The 18077-nt window shown below is 42.0% G+C and overlaps 2 protein-coding genes across 50 annotated transcripts in view; one reads left to right on the top strand and one right to left on the bottom strand.

Moving 5' to 3' along the window:
* Positions 1 to 12221, bottom strand: part of LOC108177713 (uncharacterized) — a 78843-nt gene extending 66622 nt beyond the window's left edge. For 2 of the 4 annotated variants that reach the window (XR_011390604.1, XR_011390605.1), the window contains exons 1-2: positions 11681 to 12221; positions 2815 to 2922 (exon numbers count right to left, since the gene is read on the bottom strand). Coding sequence is in view for 1 of the 4 variants with exons in the window: in XM_051856332.2 (XP_051712292.1) it covers positions 11681 to 12160 (480 nt within the window). In the remaining 3 variants the exon portion in view is untranslated. The remainder of the gene's footprint in view (positions 1 to 2814; positions 2923 to 11680) is intronic. The other 2 variants (XR_011390603.1, XM_051856332.2) reach the window with 1 other exon arrangement.
* The window catches only part of ADGRL2 (adhesion G protein-coupled receptor L2), a 695256-nt gene that overhangs the window by 486045 nt on the left and 191134 nt on the right, over positions 1 to 18077 (top strand). For 31 of the 46 annotated variants that reach the window (XM_017346142.3, XM_017346140.3, XM_051856325.2 and 28 more), the window contains exon 1: positions 12220 to 12413. The exons of 2 other annotated variants lie outside the window; for them this stretch is intronic. The gene's annotated coding sequence lies outside the window, so the exon portion shown is untranslated. Of the gene's footprint in view, positions 1 to 10163; positions 10881 to 11115; positions 11235 to 12219; positions 12414 to 13833; positions 14201 to 18077 lie in introns of those variants that run through there. 13 more of the 46 variants (XM_070078190.1, XM_070078179.1, XM_070078188.1 and 10 more) reach the window with 6 other exon arrangements.

Here is an 18077-nt window from a genome sequence, read left to right as displayed (position 1 = left end):
TTTACTCTCTAGATGGCCACAATGGCCAGTGTTGGGCCAGGCTGAAGCCAGGAGCCAGGAGCTTTTTCCAGGTCTCCCACATGGGTGCAGGGGCCCAAACACTTGGGTCATCTTCTGCTGCTGTCTGGATTGGAAGTGGAGGATCCAGGACACGAGCTGGCACCCATATACGGTGCCATGGTTGCAGGTGTCAGCTTTACCAGCTACGTCATGATGCTGGCCCCAGGACTTGTCTTTTATCTTAGATAAGGTATTGGGACAGAGTTGAAGACAGGAGGGCTGTTCTAGGTAAAATGGGAATAGGTAGCCAACAGTTCAACATTTTTAAATCCAGAAATTCAAGTGCCTTAATTTCTTGCTTTCTTTGAGAGATTTCCTATCTTTCCGTCATACACACACACACAGACAATCGTACTAGAAAGTCCCTGAACAATTTGTGTGTATTTGTGTGTGTTTCTCTTTATTTAAGGGAGCACAGATATATATACTGTTATTAAATTAACTTTTTGAAAACTCTAATTTTTCATTGCAATCACTAATTTATTCACATAAATATTTACATGTGCTTATAGAACATTTAAAAATATTTTAATGAAATGATTATGAAGTAAATGTGTTTATTAATAAGTTAATTTATTTGCTGATAAGTACCCATGTAATAAGCACACATATATATGATTTCTACGTTAACTGACTTATAATATCCCTATCAGCAAAGCATTGCTATGGTATTTGGACAATATAACAAGTAGCCTTAATATTAAACTAAGTATTATAATGATATGCATGATTATATGATTCTAAGTTTGATTTATTCCATAAATCTTTCCATCAACCAACTACAAGTAAACACTGAATAGATCACAGTTCTTTGAAAAGCTTCTGCAAATAGGTAAAGTATTTCAAAATTACCTCAGCAGGACTGACATACCAGTATGAATAGCATAATTCTATGTCCTTTGTCACCCAAAATTGGGAGCCATTTCTACACACAAGTATGTATCTAGAGAGCAGTTGTAGGCATTGCTTTAAAAGATTAGGAATGTAGGTATCTGTTTTTAAATGACTGTTGTAAAGACAATTGCCTGCCCAAGAGGTCACTACTCTATCTTGGTACATTAGAGACTTTGCAATGAGATGGAGGAGGGCTTCTCAGACCTCCTTCCCAAGGCTTGGGTATCATAGCTAACAGATATAAAATGGTGGGGCGCTATGCTGGGATTTATGGATGTCTGGTAAAGTGAGAAGTTAGAAAACATACATGTTGCAAAGTTTACTGAATGCCACAAGAGCAGGTTTTTATTATGTGTAAAATTAGGGCTTTTCTGGTAAGTTAAAGCCAACAGGAATTTGTTGAAAGGATGAGTCACAAAATAAAGCCTGAATGAACCCATCCAAACCTAAGGGAGAGGAGGACAGTAGCAAATAGGAGAGAACACAGGTTGGAGTTTCCAAAAAAGGAGACGAGTAGGTGAAAACAACAGATCCATGGGCTCCATCGGAGCTATTGTGTTCTGTCTGGGAGATACTTATGTGAAAGCTATTTTTCCTGCATGTTTAAAAGTACAGTTGAAGAGAACCTGTCATAAAGTTATTGTATTATCTCAGGAAATTATTCAGTCATCGTCATTATTTTTCATGAGAAAAATGTATCTTCAAGGGAAAAAGACCAAGAATAAGAACTATTTGAGAGAAAATTTTGTGAACAGTCTGTGAAAAAATCTGCAGGTAAAATTTCTGAATGCCAAGAATATGGAGCATGTTATATGAACCTCTATGTGCTCATTGGTTTTGTGGACTGATTTCTGCATTTTTGTGGATATTCTGTCTTTGTGTATTTGCTTTTTTCCCCACGGATGATTTTTTTCTCTGGGGAGGGAATATGTTTACCACTTTCCAGTAGTATTCAGAGCACTGAACTGAGGAAGGCAGGTTTTCTCCCATCCAAGTACTTACCAGGCCTGACCCTGCTTAGCTTTGGAGATCTTAAGACAGCGGGCGCATTCAGGGTGGTATGGCTATAGACAAGGAAAGCAGGTTTTCTAGGAGTGCTGAATGATTGTCTTTATTATCCTTACCTTACAACAGAAAGCCAGATGACAATTTCATTAAAAATGCAAAATTAAAAATAAATATAGAAAACAATATGCAAGGGTAGACATGAAGTCACCCTGTTGTGCCAAATGTAGCACAAATGGCCCTTTAACAGGGGTCCTGTGCAAACAGTGGGTGATCAAAGAGCTCATCGGCAGCAACACCACGCCACACTGGTGGTGTCAAGGACAATGTATTCTGGATTCTCTTTTGTATTTCTCTTGAGATAGGGTGCCAGAACACAAAATACATAGACACAGATATATACATATACATGTGCATATATATTTTTTACAGAATTTAAATAATTCATTCAAATAAATTATTGAAATGATTTAAAAATTCTTTTGTCAAACAGATTAATGGAACCTTGTTATTCAAAAGATAAATCATTTTATATGAAGTGGCAAAGACTTCAAGGGCTAATAAAGTTTTTATGAGAGATAAACTTTTAATGAATTGATACTTCTGCATGTACTTATTTTCTACATACATAAATATACACATATAATGCTTACAGTGATTTTTATATCAACATTTTCTGACTGAATTTTAAGGGAACAGTATTCACAGTATTTAAAATAAAGTACTATAGATTTGATTTTTTGGAGCTGATGTATTATAATTCACAGCAAAGTAGAAGCTTTCATAACAGCGCTGCAAATGTTATTACTTGTGTAACGAGATAAAAGGGACTCTTTTTTTCTATTTGTAACTTACATGAATTCAGTAATCATTAGTCTTCAACAATTTTATTCATGTCATTTTCCAGGTCCAAAATGTATTCAGTACTTAAGTCTCCTTGCTTCATCAGAAAGATGTTTTGCTCTAGAAAATTATGGTGAACAAGTATTTAAATAATAAGACCTTAGGACTCTGGGAAAAATTTTAAGGATTTTTATGAAGCTCAGTACACATTGTTCAGCTAAATTTTGGCAACTTGAGACTTCACTGAAATTCAATTGGTTTATTTTATAATTAAAAACAAGGAAATCATAGTAACAAAAATATGTATAATGTATAGCACTCTTGTTTATAATAGAAACATCCGTAAAGAAAGAAACGTGCTCTAACTTTTCTCATTACCCCAAAGGGAACTGCATCTTTAATCACAAAAAGCACAACTGCTTTCTAATTTTGTTTAAAGTGTTTCAGTACTTACAAAAACCAGATCAGGTTATTATAAATTTAGAGCAAATTAGAATCACTGGCCTCTGCTCAGCTCTGTGTAAGGGTTCTATGTAAATCATAAATTTAATGGCATATTAAGACACACATCTGTTTCAGTTTTGTAGAAGTTAATAATCTAACTACAGAGTATTTAAACACTTCTTTCATTACCTGGAAAATTCAGGCAAAGATAGACTTCCCTCAGTTGTAAGGTGTAATATTTTACCTCCAAATTTTGATAAGCTATAAATTCGCGTAAGTAGTTAAAGATAGTTTTCTAAATATTCAAATATCTATTTTGACATTTCATGATGTATAGAAATATTCCATATAAGCAAATAGGCCAGCGTTATCATCTCAAATCTACAGCTGCATAAAATATTTTGATATATATATGTATATATCAAGTTTAAAATCATTTTGTAATAGGGCATTGGAGAGAAAGTAAATATTGAGTAATTATATGAAAATGTCAAAATTCATTCTTTTAAATATTTTTCAGATTCCTTATTTGATTACCACACATTTGTTTTTAAATGATAAATGATAATCTTCCTGGGATCCTTATTATTTAAAAATCATTCACATGCTTAGGTTACTTGATCATTTATACTTTATGGCCAGCATTTGTACTCAATTTTCCTTATTTTAACAAACATACACTTTCATATTATATCCATCATATTTTTTTCATATTATATCCATCAACTCTTTCTTTGAGACATACCATATCATATAGACAGTAACCCTGTATTATGAATTATTGCATTTTGATTATCATTTGAAAAATAGGAAATCAGCTTTCTTTGCATGTCTTCTACATTGTCTGAACAATTAAAACTACATGGCTTGAATTTAGGCCATTATTTCAGGTAGTAAGGACACAGTACTAAGTTGGTGTCATAATTTACATTCCTATAAATGAAAAGGACATTCTTTTATTATTCTGACGATCTTTGTTTTAGTTACAGTGTAGATATGTGATTTTGGTAATCTGGAACTTGGATGAGTGTGAACCATTCAGCAAAATGAGACCCCTAAAATGAGACCATTCAAAGAATATGTTATCTAGGTTATGGTTAAGCAGCGTCTATTCAATGTAGAATAGTCAGTCTGGTTACTTATATATTTTTATTTTAAAACTAAAACAAAATTTCTTTTCCAAATTTTTCATTAAATATTATTCCAAAAACTTCCTCATTACCAAATCATTTGAAATACTTTTGGTATATAAATGATACTTTAGTATGGTTCTAAGTTTGGATGCTAATTTTTAAAGAAAACTCTTCTTTTCTAATATAGTTTTACTTATCATAAAGGTGTATGCCTATTACATCATTGTTTGGTCTAGGATCTAAGTGATTCCATGGTGACCATAAGAATGCATTGTAAAGAGCTATAGTAGGTTGAGGACTGAATTGTAAAGATTTAAATTATTCCTGAAAGCAGAGATGGAAATATTCTATTATCTTTCCAAAATCTACGTGATGAGAGCTAGGTTTAAAAGACAGTATTTTACTATGCAAACTGCTGTTCTAGCTTCCATATGCTTAGACAAATTTATTTTTACTAAAATATACACAACAGTTAAAGGCCTTTTAAAAATAAAGCTAAAGAGTAAAGTAAAAAAGTCACAATCATATTATTTAGAGAACAAAATAATGAAAAAGGTTGGCGACAGCTAATTTATATGATCAGAAAGATTAACCAAAGTCAAGGTCAAATATCTCATGTTACACAATTTCAAACCATAAAATATTTTCCAAAAAGAAACAAAAGATAATAAAATTACAATTATTATTTTACTATATGTAATTATGAAACTTCTTATGTATTCTACTATGAAAACATTAGAAGTATGATATAATTATATCTTAGATTCACTTTTTATTAAAGATTTTATTTATTTATTTGAGAGGCAGAGTTACAGACAGAAAGAGGGAGAGAGAGAAAGGTCTTTAATCTGCTGATTCACTCCCCAAATGGCTGCAACAGCTGGAGCTGAGCAGATCCAAAGCCAGGAGCCAGGAGCTTCTTTCCAGTCACCCAAGTGGGTGCAAAGGTCCAAATACTGTGGGCCATCTTCCACTGTTCTCCTAGGCCACAAGCAGAGAGCAGGATTGGAAGAGGAGCATCCAGGACATGAACCAATGACCATATGGGATGCCGGCGCCACAGGCGGAGGCTTAGCCTACTATGCCAAGATTCACTTTCTAAAATACTAAAAGTGGTGCCAGCACTGTGGCGTAGAGGGTAAAGCTGCCGCCTGCAGCGCCAGCATCCCATATGGGTGCTGGTTCGAGTCCTGGTTGCTCCACTTCTGATCCAGCTCTCTGCTATGGCCTGGGAAAGCAATAGAAGATGGTCCTAGTCTTTGGGCCCCTGCACCCATGTGGGAGACCCAGAAGAAGTTCCTGGCTCCTGGCTTCGGATCAGCACAGCTCTGGCCGTTGCAGCCAATTGGGAGTGAACCCGCAGATGGAAGACCTCTCTCTCTTTCTGCCTCTCCTTCTTTCTTTGTGTAACTCTGACTTTCAAGTAAACAAATAAATCTTTAAATAAAATAAAATAAAATACTAAAAGGATATTTGTGAGTTTTCTTTCTGTCTCTCAAAAGCCCTTAGCAAGTTTTGCCATACTATCATGTACTATGATATGAATAATCACAGTCATAATCCCACAGGTGCTAAAAGTTCAATTTGGACTATTTTAAATTGCTATTTGATTATCTTTAAGGGTTAAAAGTAGATAGATTCACCTCTACTGTTAATCATGTCTTTGCCTTTGTTCTGTACCCACATAATGGATGATGGTTTACCAAGAACTGCCCATTCCAACAAAGAGCCATGATTTTAGGGTAATCCAAGTTTAACTTCAACTACCTTAAAGAATGTTTGAAGAAATTTCATCGTCATTGTTGACAATGATGGAGGTTTGCATAAATTGAAAAGGGAAGGGGAGGCCTAGTTTTAAACCACACACTTTTAATAAGAAAACATTTAGAGGATGTATGAGGAACAAAATAATTATTATAGACTGTTTTAGATGGCTTTGTCTAAAATGTGTGTTTTTATAGTTACACTTTGTGGTTTGACAGAAGCATTGATAGAAGAAGATCTATAAGACCCAATTACAGAAAACCCTCAAGGTGCAGAGATTAACAAGAGTTATGTGAACAATCTATGAAAAAGAAAGTCTGTGATTTGTGTAATATTGGTAGAACAATGATTATAAGGGGTATCTTTTAAAATTGATTTACTTTTGAGTATCGTAACTCTGATGGCATAAAAATTTATAATCCTTTATTTTAAAGAGATTTAAAAATATTTGAAAGGCAGAGTTAAAGGGGCAGGAGAAGAGAGTGAATGAGTGAGAGAGAGAGAGAGAGAGAAACCATTTTCTGGTTCACTCCCTAAATGGCTGCAATAGACAGGGCTGGGTCAGGCAGAAGCCAGAAGCCAGGAGCCAGGAGCCAGAAGCCAGGAGCCAGGAACTTCTTCCAGGTCACCCACATCATGGGTGGCAGGGGGTCAAGTACTTGGGCCACCTTGCGCTGCTTTCCCAGGTGCACTAGTAGGGGGCTGGAGTGCACACAATGTTGACCTCTATAATCCTATACATAAAAATATGGGAAGCACCCAGAGTCATGCTACCAGTTGCACTGGTGGATATTTTTTAAAGTATTAATTATAAAATGATGGCTATTAATATATGGTTACATAATTCTAAAAAATATCATTAAGCACAGTACATCATAATCATATTTGTATTTTAAACTACCATTAGCTTTGGCAACTGTATGTCTACATTTTGGATAAAATTTGGCCTTCTTGGACAAAATTTATTCAGCCTAGGGAGCTGGTTGAATAGTTAAAAACTTATTGGCTTTGCCAAATGCTTTCATATGTTTCTGCTTTCATGGAGAATGAGTTTTGATTTCTTTTCAGCCTACATGCATGGCAAAGCAAAAATGAAAAACAAAAGCTAGCCACTTTCAACCAGTTCTAGTCAAGTTTGGTATTCACAATATTGCTTTGATCTGCTCTAGAGCTCTAAAATAGTTTATTTTCTAGAGAAGTGAAAACTAGCTTCAGCACCAAGCATCATTAAACAGAAGAAAAGGAAAAAAAAAGAAAAAAAATGAGTTAGTTAGAATGTAATCTAGCTAATTTTATTTGTATTTGTATTTATGCATTAGAAACTAGAGTAATTTATCATGCATTTTCTTTTGACAACTTTCACAAGCACTTATTACAGGCAAAAATATACACCCTGTAAGAGACACAACCTTCCCTCATTGACCTGTAGAGACTAGCTCAACTGTGCAGGGAGTTTTTTTGGCCCATGGTCAAATCCCAATTTTTTCTTCTCATGATACTCTCATGTCACCCCTTTTAGAACTGCTGGTCTGCAGTATATTAAACTTTACCAGAGCAGGGTGTGTGAAGAAGCTACTGTGTTATATTGGCCTACATTACTAGCAACATTTTGCAACTATTGTCCATTTTCATACTTCTTCAGCTTCTTAGATTTCTTACCCAAACTATTGCCATTCATAAATATTTTGTGACAAGCACCTGTTCACTTCTCTCTAATCAAAGGTATATGGGTGGTAAATAGGTTTGAAAATTAGCATAATTTCTGTATCAAAAATATGTGAAACCATGGAATAAAATAATCTTTGGTTTCTTAAAGTTACTTAAATTAAAAACATGAGTTTCTACAGTTGGAAAAAACATGTATGGTTAAAATGTTTGAAGCCCATCAATCTCTCTAACCACATAAGCTAATGAGTTCCTTCTGTTTTCTTTGAATGAAATCACCATGAGTGGTTAGATGTTGATTTAACATAAAACAAATGGAAATGGGTGTTTCCTTTGTCCTGTGTAGAATTTATTTTTTAAAAACAATTAGCAAGTATTATGAACAAGTCAATGATTTTGCCCTTAGTTCAGTAATAATGTAGATGGAGTCGTTCAGCTCATTGGGTTGCAAGGAAAGCACAGCATAATCCAAGTCCCTTTAACTTGCCTGCATCTGCAGACGTTATTAAGCTTCGCATTTCATTGTTTCCTACCATAACACCTGTACGGTCATAAATTATGTTTTGAATTGTCATGAAGTGTCAGGTAAGTTATGGTTTCTGGATGTGGATACACTCTGGTGTGTGTCATTTAAGTGTTCTGTTAGAAGGGGAGGCTTGGGACTAACTGCGTAACCTTGATTATACTGATGCGATTGGATACTCTGGGTACATGAAGAAGGCTGAAACATTAGGATGTCCAAACAGCAGACAAATAATTAAAAATTCTCAAGTATTTAAAATATGGTCTTAGAGATGGTATTCTTTTACAATTGTTATTTGGAAAACATGGCAAGCTTGTTTAGCAAAGTGTTAAGCCCTTTGAATTCTCAAGAATACACATTCTAGTGAATTAAGATTTGAAATTTTTACTGGGTATTTTTCACTCCTTACGGCTTTAACTCTTGATAAGCTCTTCCCTCTTCCGAGCATCCTCCTTTGTTTGTGCTGCAGTTAGTTCCTTTAGGAACAGAGTGCAGAGAGAGTCACTTCATGTCCTGAGCATCAAAGAGTGACAGACCTACGAAATGTAGACAGTGGCTTCTTCCAGAGATTCTTTCTGGGAGAGTTAAATAAATAAGTAAATGAGCCAACATATGGCCAGCTTAATTCAAGCAAAAAAAAAAAAAATGTCTATTGATTGCTTACTAAGCTCACTAAATAAAAACTTCAGCCTAACTTTTGCTTCCCAAAAGAAAATAGGATTAGACTGATCTATGCCCTCACTGGGGTTTCTTGTGAATCATGCCCAGATGAGCAAAAACCTTCAAAGCTGCACAAAAGAAAGGGCTAACATTTTTTGGTAAATGCACATTATTATTAGTTTGACATATTATGTTCTACAATTCTGAGTAATTTTAAATTCCAAAGGAGACTATGATATAAATGACCTCGGAGGTCTGAAAATGACACAAGTCTGCCTTCTTTCCAACTACTTTAAGTAGCCTGACAATAATTCCCTAGATAGATCTGTTGTGTCTAAAAAATTTGACAGATGTAAAAACTTCAGCACAAAACAAGGTTTCACACCAGCTCTGCATAAGTGTGTTTCCCCTCCAGACTACTTTATATCCTGTGTTATACTTGAATTTTTTAATCTGAAAAATCCACATGGAAGAGTGTATGTAGTTTAAAGCACAAATGCTGTAAGTTGTTCCTTTTGTCTTTTGAAATGGTGAGAATATTAAAAACATCAGTACATCAAGTATAAGACACTGGATTATCAATGATTCGTGTTTTAATCTGAGAACGATATTAGAATGAACAAGTTCTATTTATCTGGATATATGTGCATGTAATTTATGATGTTCTACAAGTCAAGAACAAACTTGACCAACAGTTGGACTCACTTTAGTAGTACAAATATCTGGCTCGGTGACAAAACACTGATAGGTGTTTAGAATCTTCGTGTCTTTTGAACAATCTACTGTTGACGTTTTAATAACATCGTTGGGAATGATTTCTGAAGTATGATGACTGCAAGATACCCACAGTAACAAAAAGTACATATTGTTTCTGAAAGCAAAGCAGCTCAAATTTCATCCTGTTTTCTCGAGGTTTTAAATCTTGGGAGATTCAGTTTTTTCCTGGGAAGCCAAAGCAAAGGGCTGCATTCATTAGTAGAATCGGTGATTTAGGGGAAAAAAAATCTGAAAACTTAGCTACTCTCAGCTCAAAACTTTTGTAATTAAAAAAAAAAAAATCCGGATGCAGAAGACACACGCCACTGGCTTGGCACGGTTTTTGCAGCGTGTTCTGCCATGTCGTTGTCTTTTCCTTTCAGCCTGGGATCCCCTCGTTGGCTCTGCCTGGCTGTGTGCTGACGCTGCCAACAGAGAGGGCAAGGAAGTGTGCTCCTAGGACAGGAGCAAGAGCAGTTTCAATGTAAGGAAATGAGGGAAACAGACCTAAGAGCGCTCTGAATGTACTTGCGAGTGGAGAGCCTGGAAGTCTCCTTTCCTTCCGTTGCTTATCCTGGGGAGTTTAATCAGAAACAAACAAAACGCTCTTGTGAAATATAGTCAATAAAGTCAAAGTTTAGCTAGCTCTATGTAACTACAAAGAAGAAGTCATCGCAATTTAAAAAAAAAAGTAACTTTCATTAACGAGCGCGCCGGAAATCTCAGGTATCAAAGACGCATTAACCCTGGAGCGTCCCCTGCGCGCCGCAGCCGGACGGAGGCAGCCGCGGCGAACAGACGTTCTTTCTCCTCCGAGCAGTCACACAAAAGGAGGGCTGCGGAAACTAAAAGTTTCGGGGCCTCCGGCTCGCTACGTGGAGAAGAGAGAAAACCTGGAGACGGGGTGGGTAGAAGGCGCATCGCGAGCGCCTCGGCGAAGTCCAGGCAAGCGGAAAGCTCCTGTGCCTGGAGGGGCTCGGGGAGGGGGCGCCCCGCCGCCGAGGCTGGAGCGCCGCGCTCTCGCGAATACCTTCACCCCCGTTCCAGAAATAAAATAAATGTTTTTAAAGTGCGTGTGTGTGCACGGGATGCAGAGCGCGCGCCAGCGGAGCGCGCGGAGGACCGAGCGCGCAGTGAGTGGAATTTGGGATGGGGAGGGCATGGCTGGAAGGGGTGTGTTGCTGTTTCGCGGGGAGAGGTTTTGGGGGGAGACTGGATGCTGAGCCCCGGGACCTGGCTCTGGGGTGGGGTGTGTGGGGGGGGAGGCCGAGTCGCCGGGGAGGGGAGGGGAGCAGAGCAGAGGGGAGGGGCGCGAGCCGGCGCAGGCCGCCTCCGGGGCGCGTTCCGCGGCCGTGCGCGCGCGTCCCTCGCCGCCGCCGCCGCCGCCCGGACAGCCCTGCGGCCGCCCCGCCGGCGGAGCCGGGGCCGGCCTGTCCTCCGGCGGCTGCTCGGCCGCCACCGCCGCCGCCACCGAACGGCTCGAGCCCGTGAGTGTCCCTTCGCTCCCCCTCCCCCCCGGCTCGGGCGCTCTGCCGCCGCAGCTGCTCCAATGGAGTGGAAAATGGCCATTGGGCGGCAATGAGTTATAGATTATCTGCTCCACGTTTTGTACTTAGCTGCCTGTAATCTGCTTTAGAGTTTGCCTGAGCCCCTTGCTGGAAAAATCAGGAGGGAGAGATTTGTCCTTTGCCGCGGTACACGCTAATATGTTTATATGATTAGCCGGACCCCGGGGGGGCGGCGTAGGTGGGGACTCGGTGCGGAGGCGGAGGCGGCGGCTGGAGGTGACTCCAGTTCAGACCTCGCTGAGTCTGTGTCAGGACTTCGCACTCCCCCGTCTCGATCCCTCTCTCAGCTCGCGCTCCCTCTCCCCCTCTCACTCTCTCGCCGCTCACACACACGCAGAGGTGCCGGAGCGAAGGCGGGAGCTTACCGGAGAATTCTTTGGGATTGTTGCGGGGCATCTCCCCTCCGTGGCTGTGCGTGGCGTGGCTCTGCCCTTGCTCCCCCTGCGTCCCCTCGCCTTCAGCCGTTCGTGGAGCAGCGGCCGCGGCTCACGGGGCCGGGAGACCCGAAATGTGAGGAGGGGCCGCCGCCGCCTCCCGCCCCAGGCCGCAGGGTCGGCGCGAGGGACGCCAGTCGGGCCGGCGCGGACGGCGGGCTCCGGGCTCCGCTGACAAACTGAGTTGGCCTCGCGCCGCCGGCGTCTGCCGCCCTCCCCTCGCGCAGCCGCCGCTTCCCGGGGACTCCCAAGTCTGCGCGCCTCTGTCGGGCTGTTTGCCTGCACCGCTCCTTGCGCACCGAGTCCCGAGCTCTTCCCCCTAAGGGAGCGAGCGGGCTGGGGGCGTGTGCGTGCGTGTGCAAGACCTCTCTCGCCGAGCGGCGTGCGGGAACTGCGGGAAAATGTTGACATAGCCCCAGGAGCCGCCCGGCGCTGGCTGCTTGGCTGGAGGCAGCGGCGGCCGAGCAGGAGGACGCGCCGAGCAGCGGCGCCGTGTCCGGCCGGCGCGCCGCGGCGCTGCCTCCCTCGCGGACCCGGCGGCCGGCGACCCACTCGCGGCCGGCCTCGGCCCTCCCGGGCCCCGGGTGGCTGCTGCCCTCGGCGCCTCACCCCGCGCGGCCCCCGCGCCAGACGGCCCTCCCCCGGGGCGCGCTCGCAGACCGAGGTAAGAGCTGCGGGAGCGAACAATGTGCCTCTATGGCCGGCTTCGGAGACCTGTTTGCTTTGCGCCTCCGGTCCGGGGGTGGGTGCTGGAGGTGGAGGCGCCGCGGGTTAGTTGGGGCTCGGCACGCTTCTGTTTCTGTTGGGCCGGGCCGAGGAGGGGGTGCAGCACCCGCGCGCCCCGGGCTGCTGGCCCCCTGCCCTGTCCCCCACCCCGGTTCCTCGGAGGTCGTTACGCACAACTCCCGGCTCCGTGCAGTCCGCTGCCCCTTTCGTCTCGGAGCTGGTGCCGCGCTCCGAGGCATTGGTCCAGTTGCCGGGGACCCCGGGGTGGGGGCGGTAGGACGGGGCTCGGGGAGCCGTGCGTGTTTTGATTTCTGAAAAGCTTAGGGTAGGAAGGTGCCGCCTGCCCTTTCGCAGCCAGGTTGGGGCGGGTGTGTGTGTGTGTGTGTGTGTGTGTGTGTGTGTGAAGCGCGCCCTCGGCGGGGCTGCCAGGCCCGAGGTGCGCGGGCCCACGGCCCGGCGGGGGACCCAGAGCCCTGTGGCCCGCAGCCCCCCGCGCCCCGCCCGCCCAGCCGACTCGTCCCGGCTGCGAGTGGAGCCGGGAGGCCGGGCGCTGGGAGCGAGTTCAGGGGAGTGGATGAGTTGTTGCGGGCTGTTTCTTCTCGGTGGTTAGGCTGTATGGAGAGGCGAGGAGGGCGGCGGAGCGCAGCTAGATGTGACCGGGCCGGCGCGGGGCCTGGGAACGATTAGGGGCGGCGGGCGGCCGCTGCCGGGGCGAGAGGGTGGCTGGGCTGGACCCGGCGGGGCCCAGAGGAGGGCAGGGAGCCTCCCAGACCCGCAGTGAGAGGGCAGCAGCGGGCCGCGCTGGGCCTGCGGGGGAAGTTACGGGGCGTGGGCTCCTGGCGTGACTGTGGAGCAGGGAGCCTGCTAGGTGGTGGTGCTGCGGGGCGGGGCGGGGGTGCCTAGTGGGGAGCGGGGCGCGAAGGCGTGGGAGGAGCACGAGGAAACGGGGACTCCGGGGTCACCGGCGTGGGCGTCTGGATTGGCTGGGACGACCCTGGGGCAGCGGGCGAGTGCGCCGAGCAGTGGGAGGCAGGCTTGCGAGATGCTTTCGCTTGGGGCCAGTAAAGTTTGTTCTTTCCGTCCAACTGCGGGGTTTGGGTCAGGGGAAGCCGCAGGAAGCTTGAGTGAGTTGCCAAGGTGTCCCCGAGTGGAGACTAAGGAACGTGTGAGTGTGTGTGTGTGTTAGGCTGTGTTTATTCCCCGGTCCCCTCAGTGCCCCAGAGCGCCGTTGGAGAGACAAGTCCTGCGGAGTCCGTCTTAGCCTTTGCGGTCTTCCAGGGGCTGCCCCCAGCCGGGTCCTTTCCCCCCTCGCCCCCCGCCCGCCGCCCCAGGCCCGCTCCTTCCGTGCTTTCTGATGCCAACTGTGGTGTCTCAGATGCAGACCGAGGAAATGTTTTCCTCCTGTTTCTTGAAAGGTGTCAGGCTGCTTAGCAGCTTCTCCCAGCAGCCTGGGAGCGTCTGAGCCGCAGCCACCAGCCATATGGTTCCCGTTACAAAGGCCGGGCTCTGAGGCACCCTCCTTCCCACCCCGCCCCCCGTTCTTTGATTTTCTTCTGCATTCTTTGCAGCGCGTGTGCTTCTCCTCTCCCTTCCAGAGGCGTAGAGTCACTAAGGACGTAGTTGGGGCATTCATTTCCCCGCCAGTGTTTATGTCTGGAACGGGCCCCACCGAGTTTGCTCTTTGCTCACCTCGAGTTGCACAACGAAGAAAGTCACATCCGTTTGGTAAATAATTACCTGCTGGGGGAACTCAGGTTTGATTGCGGGCAAACCTTAAAGGATAGGCACTAAAGAGGCACCTTGTGCCCATAGCAGAAAAATAGAGTGGTTTTTGGGGGCATCTATGGCACCCTTCCCGGATGCGATGGGGGCTGTTTTGACCTAGTAGAGGTAACTTTGTAACTTGAAATTCAGCACGCTTGCACTGCTCGAGAAATCCTTGGTAAGAAAAGCTGCTTCTGCTCAGGTGTATACGGAACTTTCTGCTTTGCCCCCTCCACCCTTCAATACGTGCAGGCGTGATAGAAGGAATACTGCAGAACAAATGTTCTGTTGTTTAGTTTCTTCAGACATTCCCGATTCTCTTCTTTTGTTGCTTGCCTCTAAAAGAGGTGCCATTTCACATCATTCTGCACAAATTGTTTGAATTAATGCAAGTGTGAATTCTTACCGTTTGAAGGGGATATTAGCATATCAAAGGTTTCTTAGCTTCAGCTCAATTGAGAAAACTTCAGCCTGTCTTCCATTTGCTTCCAAGCGGAGGCCCAAAGGGCAGTGAGAAAAATAGGGAGGTGGATTTAGGCTGTGTTTCTGAACTTTTACTGTTTTGTAATTATGTGAGCCAAAAAACATTGTCTTTTGCTGCGGAGCCCTTGCAAATGGCGAGACAATTATTTTCTATTGATAAATGGTTTGTTCCTAGAAAAAGGGTGACCTTTATATTATATGATAGTCACTGTTGCCTTTTAGGGTCCCTTCAGTGGAAGACAGAGTGAGAAAGCTTTTCCTTCTAACTTAATGCTTTTTCTAGAACCTGCACTTTGTTATGTTAGTAAATGAGAAAGGTTTTTAATTAGTCCATAAAACAAGAGAAATTCTGTGATAAAGGGACAATTATTTCTCCGTGCAGGAAACTTTTATTTTTTATTTACTTGGTAAAGTAATAGGGGAAAAAAGGCAGTGGAGGATGTTGGAAATTAAAGATCCAACATGAAGTTTATTAACACCATGTCTATTGCCAAGTGAAAACTTGGAAAAGGGATCTAAGTGCTAAAGAGCCCAAATTTTGTGAATTGTATTTAAATTGAGATAATTCTGTTTAAATACTGATTTGTTTCAGAATTTTTGTGTTTTGTAAAACACAGTGAACTCTAGTATTCAGCTAAAAGTGGGTTTGTTTCCCCCGCAATGTTTATGGTTTACTAGCTCTTGGTGTTCTGCATTTGTAGGTTGGTATGCTCTTTGGTTTGCTCCTAACAGCTCACTCTGTCTTGCATGAAGAAAACAGGAAGAATGAGAGGTTGGGTCATTTGGGTCAGTTTATGAGGGCATGTGGATGAAGGGAGAAGAACTTTTCATCTTCAGCTTCTAGGGAAGAATTAGTTTTATTTCAAGATTTTTACAAAACCCAATTTTAAGATCAAAATGCATTTTAAGGAAGGTTTGGGGGATATAAAACCCTTTTTTTTTTTACTAGTTTTACCTTTGATGGTTGGTTTGCTTTTGGAACTGAATTGATATCCTGTCACTGGAGGAGGATTATTTACTAACATTCACATTTTTTGCTTTTATTTTAATAGTGGTAATTCTATAGCAATTTCAGAGACGAAAAGCCATTATCAATCGTCTGATGTTTTTAGTCCTTAGTTTAATAGGGTGATAATTTTTTTTCAGTTTAAGATGAGGATTTTTAGTGCCATTCAAATAGTATATCATTACCCTGAAATCATCTATGATAGTGTATTTATCTGATTGATTCCTTCACTTGTCTGAGAAGTACTTTAGCGGTTTTAAAAAAAAGCCCACATTGATGTAATTGCTATTATTGCACTTAAGTTGCTGTTAACTAGTCTGCTTTGAATGCTGAGTGTTATAAGGAAAACACATTATCCTTTAGAGCTATTAGTGATAATCTAAAAATTGTCTTGAAAACACCGCTCTTCATTTTATATGATGGTGATCCTGAATTCAGCAAATCTCTAAAGGTGTAAAATGCAGAGGAAAGAAGATTTTTCAACATTTAGATGACAAAATTGGACTACTTAGAGAAAAATTAATGTGTTGTAGAAGCACTTCAGCTGCCATTTTCAATCACTGGGTTACTATGTGTTGGCAACAGAAAACGAATTTAGAAATGCAGATTGCTCTGGGAGCAGGTAGTTGGGGAAATCAGAGTATTGAATCATGTGGGGTAGAACAAACCAATTACTTCAAGTTTTGACTTGAGAATTTCCAATAAATATAATTTTTTCCAGGCTTTTGAGTCTCTGCTTTATTAGTGCCTAACATCAAAGCAGACAACAAAACTTCCAAATGTTATAAAAACGAATGTAAATATACAGATCTCACATGCAGTACTACAAGCCTTAATTTAAGACGAGCAGTTGGAGTTTTTATTGCTGCAATTTCCACAATCAGCAGAAACGTTAACACCAGGCTTCTGGGTGTTTCCTTTCTTGAAATGAGCAAGAGGAGACCTTTAAAACAAAGGTTTACTTAAGGTTAGATCTTTATTTGATCATTATTGAAGCTTTCTGTGTTTCATTAAAATATTTAAAATAGTATTTTAGTGTCCAGAGTAGTATAGGAATGTGGGAAGTGCGATTATTGAGAGGTCATGACTAGAAATCTGCAAACCGTAATAATAAAATGTTATTGCTTTATTTTCTATAAAAATATTTATTTGACCTCACATTCGTGAGTAAATATTCAAATAATAGTCGATTGACAGGTGTAATGTGGAATGAGGAGAGAATTACACTTCGAAGGTATGGGCTAAACACCCTGTACCTACCTACGGGACCTAAGTTAACAAGAATCCACACCTCTTGCCCAATTGCTAGTACTTAAGATCACAGATTAGGTGTCCTTCAATTGAAAATGAAATACAGCTTTGGAAATGGAAGAATTTAGTGTCATGTAAGGTACTTTATTTATACATATATAATATATATAATTTTTTTTTTACCAAAAGTTCCTTGCAAGACTGTAGCACTCTGCCTTTTGATGTTTTCCCTTACTGATTTTGAGTCTTGAAGGGGAGATGTGCAGGATTCATATCTGCTTTTTAGCAGAAAAGTTTCATGCCAAACGAAAGTTCAGTTATTTTCAAGGCAATGTTTTTGGAATGGAACACATCCATTATAAAGAAGTCTCATCAGATTATTTGCGAAAATGCCTACCTAAAAACTTTGCCACCTGATGACTTTGATAAAGCTTTTAAAAAATAGCAACTTTTCCTACTAATCCTGAAAAGGGCATGTCAGTTCCTATGGTTTAAATTTTAGTTGTTACCTAAATGGATAACTGTTTTGTAACTATTTCTAAGAAAGATGAAAACATTTCTATTTCAAAGATAGATTACAATCATAGGTTAGTTAACTGCTCTTTTACATAACTCTAATTATTGTAGCCCCACCCAAATATGCATCACTTCAAATAAATCTTGATTGAAGATTGAAAGGTTGAAAAGTATTTAATCACTCACATTACTGTAATTAGATGATGTTATCAGAAAAATAAACTGAGAGTATTCTCTTAAAATCTTTCTGCTACTTAAGATGCTCTCAAAGATTGGTCAAGTAGTGATGATGATTTTTTTTAATGCTTTAAGAAAAAGCTTGAGGAAATGGTTTGTTTTTGAGCTGGAGATGAATAGCTGCTTATTCGAGCTAAGGCAGTTAAAACCTAAAATAATGGTATCTTTCTTGATCTAATGTGATAACCTTCGATTTTATTCAGGACTTTAGTTTGGTGTTTTGAGCATAGTATATGGGTTTCCTTAAGTATATGTTGTAAACTGTGGAACTCCCTCAGTGTTATTTTGGTGTAAATTCAAAGAACTTAAATAAGTTCGTGGAAAAATGGACTTAAAATGTTCATT

This window comes from Oryctolagus cuniculus, chromosome 7 (assembly GCF_964237555.1).
Source record: "Oryctolagus cuniculus chromosome 7, mOryCun1.1, whole genome shotgun sequence".
In the NCBI taxonomy this organism is placed as follows: Eukaryota; Metazoa; Chordata; class Mammalia; order Lagomorpha; family Leporidae; genus Oryctolagus; species Oryctolagus cuniculus.
Note: the sequence above shows the minus strand (reverse complement) of the source record. Positions and strands in the feature narration are given on the sequence as shown.